The sequence below is a fragment of the Aricia agestis genome, chromosome 11, assembly GCF_905147365.1.
Source record: "Aricia agestis chromosome 11, ilAriAges1.1, whole genome shotgun sequence".
NCBI lineage: Eukaryota > Metazoa > Arthropoda > Insecta > Lepidoptera > Lycaenidae > Aricia > Aricia agestis.
In genome coordinates this window covers 3,808,505-3,819,463 of record NC_056416.1, presented here as the reverse complement: position 1 = coordinate 3,819,463, position 10,959 = coordinate 3,808,505, and the positions used below count along the sequence as shown (strand labels likewise).

At 35.6% G+C, this 10,959-nt stretch overlaps 2 protein-coding genes across 2 annotated transcripts; both read right to left on the bottom strand.

The window, feature by feature from the left end:
* Positions 1–584: 584 nt before the first annotated feature.
* On the bottom strand, positions 585–2,315 carry LOC121731798. The gene is made up of 2 exons (XM_042121435.1): positions 1,886–2,315; positions 585–701 (listed from the first exon to the last, which is right to left on the bottom strand). The coding sequence occupies exons 1-2, from the start codon at positions 2,308–2,310 to the stop codon at positions 641–643; spliced, it is 486 nt and encodes a 161-aa protein (XP_041977369.1). The 5' UTR covers positions 2,311–2,315; the 3' UTR covers positions 585–640.
* Positions 2,316–3,598: 1,283 nt separating this feature from the next.
* On the bottom strand, positions 3,599–8,649 carry LOC121731962. The gene is made up of 7 exons (XM_042121672.1): positions 8,323–8,649; positions 8,067–8,234; positions 7,617–7,768; positions 6,524–6,720; positions 6,049–6,123; positions 5,730–5,877; positions 3,599–5,404 (listed from the first exon to the last, which is right to left on the bottom strand). The coding sequence occupies exons 1-7, from the start codon at positions 8,400–8,402 to the stop codon at positions 5,241–5,243; spliced, it is 984 nt and encodes a 327-aa protein (XP_041977606.1). The 5' UTR covers positions 8,403–8,649; the 3' UTR covers positions 3,599–5,240.
* Between the last annotated feature and the right edge of the window lie 2,310 nt (positions 8,650–10,959).

Genomic DNA, 10,959 nt, shown 5'->3' with positions numbered 1-10,959 from the left:
AATTTGTGTTTTTTGTATGTGAGCCCCCCTTAATTATTTATTTTATTTTAATATTATTATTAAATATTAAAGTAGACAAGTAAAGTACCTATCTGTTGCTATTATTGATATAGAGCAAAAAAGGCCAAAAAAATCGCGTTTGTTGTATGGGAGCCCCCCTTTAATATTACTTTTATTTTATTTTTAGTATTATGGTTATTGGTAACTCTTGTTTGTCACAATATCTTACTGTGTGGCAGAAGCGTAGTTTGACTTGGCGGGACCCCGTAATAAATTTGTTTGGGGGCCTTATTTGAGAGGGCGGGAAGTTTTACAATTTTTGCTGAGGGTCGTTGGGGGCCCCCGTGACTTAGGTGCCCCGTATATGACAGATACGGCGTTAGCTACGCCCCTGCTGTGTGGACTTCAGCTAGAATTTGTATGGCATCGACATTCGACACAGCGCTGGCCGATGTGTGATGACCACCAATGGTTAGTAATTCGATATAATTAGGATGTAAATAAAATCACATTGTAGGATTTTTAAATAAAAATTAATATCATTTATTTTCAACAAAACAATTCATACATTTGTATATCTTAACACTACAATAAATTAGTAAATGCATTCGTATCACTCGTATTATGGCCTAGTTAGTCTTCAGTGGTGGCGATTTTTCCTCAGCAGGGGGATGAGCACGCTCGCCAAACGTTGTTTTAGTCTGAAAATATAGAAAGTAATATTAATATAATATAATGTATTCGATACAGTTTGAGCTGAGAAAATGATCGGTACCGTAACCACAGAATATCGCCATAACTATAAGTAGGTACCATTTATTATTTAGGTAGACCTACTGGCTACTTATAACCTATGTCTGTCAAAAAAGTGAAGAAATTAAAAACTGGTAACATCGTAGTGTCATGCGTTTCAAGTCAATCTAAGAAAAAAGGGATGACACTACGATGTTACCAGTTTTTAATTTCTTCCCTTTTTTGTCAGACTAATAATAATTACATTAGTAATAAATATTTAACTTTGATACGGCATTACGAGGTTACACTTTAAAGTAAATAAGTACTAAAATTAATAATAACTTAATTATTGTCTCTGTTATTAAATTTTAACATTGTTATCTGCTAATATGTGCTGCAGAAGAATTTTCCTTTCTGAGAAACACCTACAAATTAGATAGAAATGTCCGTGAAAACTTCATTACGAAGTTTCAACATTCAAGTAACAAGTTGCTTTCATTTTGATTAAACTCGTAATTTATTTTTAATGAATTAATATTCTGCTCAAGTGTTATACAAATAATCGGCCAAGTGCGAGTCTTGTGCGAGAGTAGTGCGAGCGAGAAAAATAGGCCAAAATTTGTTTTTTTGTATGAGAGCCCCCCTTAATTTTTTATTTTATTTAAATACTAGCTGTCCCGGTGAACTTCGTGTCACTTTAAAACCTTCGCTGGACCTCTACGAATATTTTAAGACTAAATAATCAGCCCAATCCGTTCAGCCGTTTTCGAGTTTTAGCGTTACTAACACAGATTATTATTAATTATTAAAGTACACATAATAATATAACTAAGGCCTTGTGATGTGTTTCAAGTGGCTAGCTGTTGCCATTATTGATTACGAACAAAAAAGGCCAAAAAATAACGTTTGTTGAATGGGAGCCCCCTTAAATATTAATTTTATTTTTATTTTTTTAGTATTTTTTGATATAGCGGCAACAGAAATACACAACCTGTAAAAACTTCAGAAGTCTAGCTATAGCGGTTATTGAGTTACAGCCTGGAGACAGACAGACAGACGGACAAACATCGAAGTCTCAGTAATAGGGTCCCGTTTTTACCCTTTGGGTACGGAACCCTAAAAATCCTGTAACTGTAGTTAAAAGATGTACCTTTGAGCCTTTTCCTGTTTCCGTAGCGACGCCTCCTTCCTTTGACTTTTCAAGTTCGAAGGCTTGGATTCCGCGGAGCTCAACTCCACAGGTTTGTTTTCTTCCGGCTTGAAGTCATCGGGCTTCGACTCTTCTGGTTTCTCGGGCTTCGACGGCTCCGCGGGCGGCTTCGGCTTCTGGAAATTCTCGAAGTCTTCCAACTCGAGCAGGTCGGAGATATCGAAGTCGGAAGCGGCGGCGAGCAGGGATTCAGCCGGCGCGACGGCTATGACCACCCCATCGATGTTCAAACGGTAGTTCTCGCTCCCGTTCTGTCGCTGATCGTAGTGCCGCTCGGTGCAGTCCGGCGCCGGGGCAGCTGACGCGGCAGCAGTGAGCAGCAGCAGCAGCGCTACCTCGCACACGACTCGCTTGTAGTTCACCATCTCGACGTCTGAGCAGTGCCCGCCTTTCCCCGCTGCATCTTTTATTTATTCGCGGAGATAGCGGTACAGCCGATGCGGTCCAGCCCGACTGGTATCGAATATATCTAGGCCGTAGATAAAAATTTAATCCGAGTCGTTCGAAGTTGTTTATTTCGAAGTTCTCGTATGTAAATCGGTGAAAGTCGAGCTTTTAAAATAGAAACGATTTGTATTGTAACCCATTGACTCAGTAACCCGTCTGAGATCGGTGCCAACGTCCTCTTGATGTTTTTATTTTGTTTTCAAATAAACAAAGTTGTTTATTAAAAGTTTAAGCGAACAATAAAGGCTTTTTGATTTAGATAAGTAAGTAGTAGGTAACGTGCGAGAGCACATTTCATCAATATAATCCACCATTCCAAGTTTAGCTTTGAAAGGTTTCATTGGACATAAGTCTATGTTACAAGTATTTTAAGGGCATCTTCGTTTACTTTTCTTCGAAAAGAACCTAGCCCTGCGTCTAACAGTACCGTCAAGTTGCAGTTGCAGCCGACACAGATAGCCGGGCGGTCTCCCGTTAGTCGCGCGACAGGTTGTTTTTGCCCGCCGCGCCGCGATAGCTGTAAACGACTTGTTTTTACGCCTTTCAATCTATTGCTCAGCAAAAAACTAGTTAACTTGCGGCGCGAGCTTCTCGACTGCTACTTTCATCATCATGATTACCTTCTCCTAAGTCATGTTTTGTTACTTTGGTACTAGTTTCAAGTTTGATATCAGTACCGTATATGTACGAGTTGAAATATCATGCCTTTTCGTTCCATAATTTAGAGAACAAGAGAAACAACATCATTTAACCCAGGATTTAGCGCAAAATTAGCGTAGGTGGTCAGGACTCAGGCCAAGTTTTGTAAAGCAACCTTAGATCGAGAAGAGAGAGAAGGGGAATTTAGGATTTAGGTAAGTATATAATTTAAATTGAGGTTGTCGACCTACATTTGGGATCCTGAAGGCTGAATTTAGGATTCCGACTTTATGATCCTAAATTTAGCATTCTAAAAGCAGTCAACTCATTTAGCAACCTAAATTTAGGATTCTAAACAGATAACCAGGTATTATTCGTTTTAATTCCATGTTATAATGAGCACATTGTAACAGGTACCTACCTAAAGTTGGTCAGTAGCGTTTTGACGGTAAAAATCGCTTATCAATAAATCTTTCCATGTGAATTTGGAGAATTTTTATATTTTAGAAAATTCTCGTTTGAATATTTTTGACAAAAATACAGGGTTCAATAAAAAATGGGTTAATTTGCATAAGTTTTATTACAATCCACAAAACAAGTGTATTTGATTGTTTGGTATATAAAACTTAAGAGTACCTATACTTAGTCGAATTTTTTTCTTGTTCAATAAAACATTATTTAAACCATGAGAAGTTGCATAAAATACGTCATTGAGACGACCATACTTACAAACTTAAAGCTTACTGTAAGGTACACTTAAAACAAATCTTAAAAGTTAAAATTATACTTATATTTAATTATAATTAAGACGTATCATCAAAGGCTCGGCGGTTAAAGGGTTAAAAACTTAGAAACTAATTTAACGAACATAATATCAAGGAATAATATCTGATACCAATCAAGTAAAACATAAAAAAGGAAGACGTCATGTTTAATCGAAACTAACAAAAAAGCAAAAAAACTAACCCTTAATAAAAATGCACAGCGTTATAGGGACCCTAGACGATCATGCAGCATGACATGCGTTACGTGCTGTAATGCACGCATGATCGTTTATTGTAGTGGTTGATGCGAATGACACGCAAACTAACAAGTTGTTTAATTTTTCGTCCTGCAACATGTGCATGACATGCATGCATGATCGTTTCGCGATCGGCATGTTATGCAATAATTGATACTGTCACGTAAATGCATGTCATGCTGAATTACTCCCTAGAGCGCTTAATTTGTTGTTGTTGTCTTTGTCTGATAAGTCGGAAGTTACTTAAAACAGCAACCATAAGTAGATAACAGGGGGGATATAATATAATATGTAAAAGGTAAATCACATAGTCACAAAAACCTCACATATTTTAGCTATATTGCTATTTTGTTGCTAGCTCTTATCCTACATGGTGAAATTTGTGCAATTAAAATGATAGGTCAGTGGTTTTCAACCATTGATGATGCGACCTGGCATGAACCCCCCGAGGAGGTCGCGTCAAAGAAATTTAACAGTAACACACAGATTGATAGTGGAAGTTAAAATAATTTCAAATCGTATAATAATTAGGTACCTTTATACTTTCAACTTCCTTAAACCTTTGGTAGAAAAACATTATAATCAAAATTTATTTCGGCTAGTAATATCAGTTATCTAATTGCGTGAAATGCTTGGAAGACTTTTACATAACATAAAGAGAAACATTAAACAGAGTAAAATATGTTAAGGCACAAGTTACATTGTTTTATTTTAGGCACTTAAGGCACACACACCTCTCAATCATAATACATTCATAATCATAATTATTCTTATATCTAAAATCATATTTTAAAGGTAACAGTTTTTTAAAGTAATTAAGAAAATCCATAGTAAACTTAACTAACAGGACAGTCTTTATTCGCCGGCAAATGTGTTGCCTCTCAGGTTAACACTATCGCTTATGTCAACTCATGTGGTAAAAATTTGTGCAGCTGACCCGGCACCCGCTGTTCTATTTTCAGCAGAATTGTCTATGATTTTGATTCAAAGCTGTGGCTGCTACATAGAAAAGTGTCACCAGTATATCACATTTAGTATGACCACCATAGAAAGGGTAATTATATTTTGTAGGCAATAGCTGATAACGTGACAGACTGACAAAGGGAATAGTCCAATTTTCATTCCCACCATAGGCATACCAGTTTCAACACAACACTTTCCCTAGATCTCTCTTCAGTGAAACTGCCGTCAGCAGCGTCCCCTTGCGGCCAATATCGGCAGCAGCTCGACAAAGTAGTGCGGCGTGTGACGCAACCGGTGCAGCGCCGCGTCCACGTACCGTTGCGCCGCGCCGCCGCCCGCACGCGCCGCGCCGCACACCCGAGCCGCTTGACGCCATATGCGCGATGACACTGTAATGTTTTATTTATTTTTATCCCAAAACGAGTTGAGCTTCAATGGCACTAACGCCTAAGTTTAATCAAAGTCAGAATCAGTTATCCATTTCTAATATCATAAAATGATCTGTTCTTCTACAGTCTATTAACTTTTAACGTTTAAATCGCTAACCCGATTTAATTCAATTCAAATCTTTCACAACTGTCCACCTGCCACTTGACAGAGGTCTACCAATTGTGTCTTTGTTGTTTCAAAGGACTGTCACATGTTATGAACTAAAAGTTTGATTTGAGTATATTTCATTGAATGCAATGTGCATAAAATGCATGTAACACTCACGGAAATGCTGCATATCAGCGTCACACTGCTGCAACAGATGCTGCAGCGGCACCGTCCCATCTACAGGTGGCAAGTGAGTTCCCGACACCAGCATAGAGTTGGGTATTGTTGTCTCTGCCAACACTCCCTCTATCTCGGCTTTTAGAGCCTGGAAAACATATAAACAATCAAAACTAAGTTGAGGTCATACCAATAGAAGTTCTTCATGGAGAAAAGTAGTAAAAGCAAGCAGTTTGTCTTAAGCAGTTTTTAGGCTTATATTATCAGGCCGTAAATACTTGTATATTAAAAAAGTTATATTGGATATTTCAGAATGTACCTGATAGGCTTGCTCGCTGTTTGTTTTCTTCAGATTACTAGTAATAACATGTAGGCGATAGTGGGTTGGTATATGCTGTGAACACAATAGGATATTAAGATATATTTTATAAAATGAACTGTAAGATTATAAGAAATATTTTTTTTTAAATTGCAGTTGTGGAATATGCAGAACTACCTGTTTCCTAACTCAACATTAGATCAAGCTAAATTCCTTAAATAAGTCAGATTGCAAGAAAAAATATCTTAAATCTATGAATATTACAGTTTTAAATTTGGTTCCTTTCGAACTGTCATGTAACGTCAGGCTGATACCGCTCAAGGCAACCTAAATATTGCAAATGTGTACCTAGGTACACATTTTTGACAAGACGTATTGTAGAACATGTTTTTTGACAGAGTTACTTTCCTTAATTTTTATTATTCATAGTCTTAAATAGAATAATTAAGAAAATAATTAATCGGCTATTTATTACCTTGGTATCAGCTATCATAAGCACTTGCAGCATATTGGGCGCGTCGGTGGTATCAGGTGACAGTCGGTTGAGACAGTCCGGGTACATCTCCGTCAACACAACAGCTCCTTCACCACCAAGTTTAGTTTTCCGCAGCTCTTCTATTGCCAGCTCATCCAGCTTGTCGTATATCTGATTTGCAACTCGTAGCTTTACGTCTGTGAATTTGAAGATGTGTTAATTAATTTATGCTTTCAAAATATTGTGTGTTAAGAAAATTATGTTTTGTGCAATATTTTTTTATTATTGAAACTTAAGTCTTAAAGAAGGAGGAATAAAATAAAAAGGGAAATTAGTAAAACAACTTATAAATAATATGTATATCACAGAAAAAAAAAAACAAAAACACTTAAAACTCTTCATTATACTTATTACTTACAGCACTGGATTCAGAGAGTGCATGAAATTAAAATTTGATTTCAATTAATACATAAAGTATTACTGTAATACTTTAACAAAAAAGTGTTTTAAAACTAGAGATCACAAGTGAGATTGTTTTGTATAACCTGACTAAAAGAATGTAAATGTATAAATTTTCCTGAGTCTAATATGCCTAAAAAATTCTGTAGTTCCTGCTTTCTCTTTCATACACAAAATGAGTATAGGGTAACAACTGACAATGTTTATAAGTAACCAATACTAAACATTTACAGCTGTTGTTAAAATTAACAAAACTTAATCCAAACTAATATTATAAATGTGTCTGTCTGTTTGTCGCCTCTTCATACTCAAACCGCTGAACCAATATTTCTGACATTTGGTATGAAGATACCATATAAAATTTCAGAAAAATCTTTGAATTCCAGGAAAGGACATATTAGGATATTTTTTATCCCAGAAAAATGTATGGTTACCGCTCGATAAATGAATTTTAGGCTGCCTTCACATTAAGTCGCGAGTAGTGCGGCAGCCACGCGACTTCTATACTAAAACGAGCCGCACGCACTACTCGCGAGCCGTGACTTAATATGAAGGCAGCCTTAATGCAACGGAGTTGCGGGCGTCATCCAGTATTGTACATACATTTTATACAAATTGCATTTTAATTACATACCAAAGTATTGTGCAGCCGGTTCTAGCTCAGAGTCTTCGCACCAGGCTAGAATAACCTGTAGAGCTTGTAACAGCGAGCACTGTAGCTTAAAGAAAAAGGAGCCTGTTCGTATCGGCTGCCTCTTGCTACAACCCTCACACACCCACTGCATCCTGAAGTTCCAAAGCAATTTATGATCATCTTTATACTTATACTTTATTATTATAATATGATTTCTTCTTGTCGCAATGACATTCTAGAAACTAAGGCCTAAGATCATACAAGTATAGTTCACTGTGCTTAAATTGTTGTTTTGATTAATATGCATCATACATAAGTGTATCTCATACAGAGCGCACATCAACAAAGTGCAAACATAATTTTTGTAAGCCATTTTCACTTCAGTGTGCTGCAAACTGATCTGCTACTCATAACTCACAGAATGTATTTAAATGACAATCATAAAATTACCTGTCTATCACTCTTGCTGGTTTGCACACAACATTACAGTTCTCTCCATTTGTCGGGCAAGGAATTTGAGAGGGGATAAGCCCCAGGCTTTGCAACTTTTCTACCAACTGCATTTCATAGTTTCTCTTCCCCTTATCCTTAACAAACTCCTTGTAGAGCGCTAGATCCCTAAGGAAATACAAACATGCAAGTTACGTAAGTTAGTTAAGTAAAAGTTATGTAAGAAGTGAGATCGAAAGAGAAATTGAAAAGTTACCCTGCATCGCACGTAAATGGCAAAGATATATCATCTGAATCTTTCAAACAGTTTTCCTGAGTAGTCGAGTCTGCTTCCATCGCTGTATACAATCCAATTTAACTTTTACTTACGAAATTATACAATTGCCTTTCTTTCTTGTAGAGAGCCTGGCTAAAAATGCTTAACAAACATTTTTTGCAACCTTTCGTATACGTGTAAACTCTGTTTTGAAAGATGCCACGTTTGTTTCTCTGATTCATAAATTCATAATTATAATATCTTACACATACGTATAACTCAAAATAAAACCAAATTAACCAAAAGTATTACGAGAAAAATCTTTAGAAAATAAAAATAACACCCACTACCCACATGAAACAAAACATGGAAAATTGACAGTTGACACTTGACAGCTATGTGACAACAGACTGCATGAAAAACCATCGACACTTGACATTGTTTTTGTCATAGATTAAGGATATAATATGTAGATGGATTCTTAGCTCGCCAGCGCGTGGCCATTTTATGCTTGTGTGCAATTGTCATAGTGTGCGTGTAGGGATGGGCGTAATCGATAAAAATATAAAATTAGCCTACAGCTATCGACCAATAGTCAACTATAATTTTATGAAGATTTTTATCACGTTATAGATTTTTTAGGATATCAAAAAAAGGAGGTTATCAATTCGACCCAAAAGTATATGAAAAATAAAAATACTTTTATATAAATAAAATATATAAGTATATAATTACACAAATCGTTTAAAATATACATAATATGTACCTATACTCCATAAGCCACGAAGGCTTGTCCGGAGTGTAATATATCAATAAAATCAACAGTTTTTATAAGAAAACAACAGAAGAACAAAATACTTTATTATACTTAATTACTATTAAACAACAATTTTGTAGAATAACAATTATTATGTTTTATCGAAGAAATAAAGACGTTAAAGCATTGGATACTCGTGACGGGACACATAATAATATAATGTGTCCACTGTCCCAACACCAGTGTCCGATCTTTCAGTCAATAAAATATGCCATACATCATAACATGTAAGGATCGGACACCGGTGTTAGGACACATTGTGTAATATTACACAGTACACACATATTATAAATTAGAAATTAAATGAAAATAAAAATATTCAAACATAAGGTTTTATTGAATATGTTCTTAGTCACAGCTTTTGAAGTAAATATAATATTAACTTCCATATAGGTTCCCAATTGTCATCATCATCACATTGACCTCTTCTCTAGGAGCATTTCTTTAAACTAAAAATAATTTGTTTATTAGTATCAATATTCAAAAAGTATTTATTCCATTTTTTTGTACATTACAAAATTTAGACATGTAGATTTAAATGAAAAAATATGAAATTAGCAATTTTTAAATATGGATTACGGGGAAGGTTGTCTGCTTTATAATTATTGGACTCTGTTTAATGACTGCATTTGTGTATCATGCTACAAAAAATTACGTATTGCAATCATGTTCTTTAGATCATTTAAAATGGCATCCATAACTTAAAAAATGTGGGTTGATCCACAATTAATGACTGCGAGTACATACGAGTATTGAATACATAAATCCATATTATAAAAATATAAACTTTAGCTAGTATGCCTCGAGAATTATACTGAAAACAGTTGACAACAGTCTCCTTAACGGGGGGGTCTCCTGAGGGTGGTAGTGATAAGGGGGATTTTCCTCACTTAAACCATCCCTCACTCCATCTCACCACCAGATTACTCGGTTATAATCTAAACTTAAAAATATTATCTTCATTATAGGTCTCTCCGTCATTACCATCATATTGAACTTTTCTTTAGAAGCATTCCAAAAACCTAAAAAAATAGTTAGTTTAGTGACATTAAATGTACATAATACTATAAAATATATACAATGTTGTATACGGGGCAATATGCTTTATGTAAGTTTTCCATACTTAACCCATCAAGCCCCAAGCGGAACCCAGGTGCCGCATAACAACTGAATATCTATTGTGTCTGGTATTTATTAAAAAAGAGTAATGCCCGGATAAAATTTCAAAAAGTAAATCCAAGTAACGATTTGAGTACTTACAGGGGGGAGGTGCAAGAGCTGTTGATCATTTTACTCTCAGTTAGAACTTTTTTATTTCAATAAAATCATTGTTTCAAACTTACGTTTGAAATGATAATCCCAATATTGTGATGCCTTCATAAGGGAGTAAGGATTAAAAACTTGCATGAAACTTGCGTCTAAATATTTCTGTTCGTCGTCTACTTTGAAGCATTTTCAAATCCTGAAAAAAAAACATTTAGTCCATGACAATATTTTTATCGATATAAATTTATACTTCAAGCAAGGTGCATCCCTAAAGCACACGTAAAAATCTATTAATATAATAATAATATAATATCTATGGACGCTTCACACCACGTCAGTCTGGCCCCGTGCTAAGTACCTGAAGGACTTGTGTTACAGGTACCAGACAACGGAAATATATTTAATACTATACATATTATATTTAAGATTTTTATTATATCATACACATATTTAATACACATCCATGACCCAGGAACATTGAAAAACTTTTTGTTCTATGGGCGGGATTCGAACCCGCGACCCCCGGCTTGAGTTGCCACACACTAACCATTGAG

Coding starts and splice junctions, on each gene's coding strand:
- LOC121731798 (XM_042121435.1), bottom strand. CDS start 2,310: ATGGTGAACTACAAGCGAGTCGTGTGCGAGGTAGCGCTGCTGCTGCTG. Junction 702..1,885: donor AAACAGGAAAAGGCTCAAAG/GTACATCTTTTA, acceptor CTATATTTTCAG/ACTAAAACAACGTTTGGCGA.
- LOC121731962 (XM_042121672.1), bottom strand. CDS start 8,402: ATGGAAGCAGACTCGACTACTCAGGAAAACTGTTTGAAAGATTCAGAT. Junction 6,124..6,523: donor TTATGATAGCTGATACCAAG/GTAATAAATAGC, acceptor TTGTGTTCACAG/CATATACCAACCCACTATCG. Junction 5,405..5,729: donor CGCTGATATGCAGCATTTCC/GTGAGTGTTACA, acceptor AAAACATTACAG/TGTCATCGCGCATATGGCGT.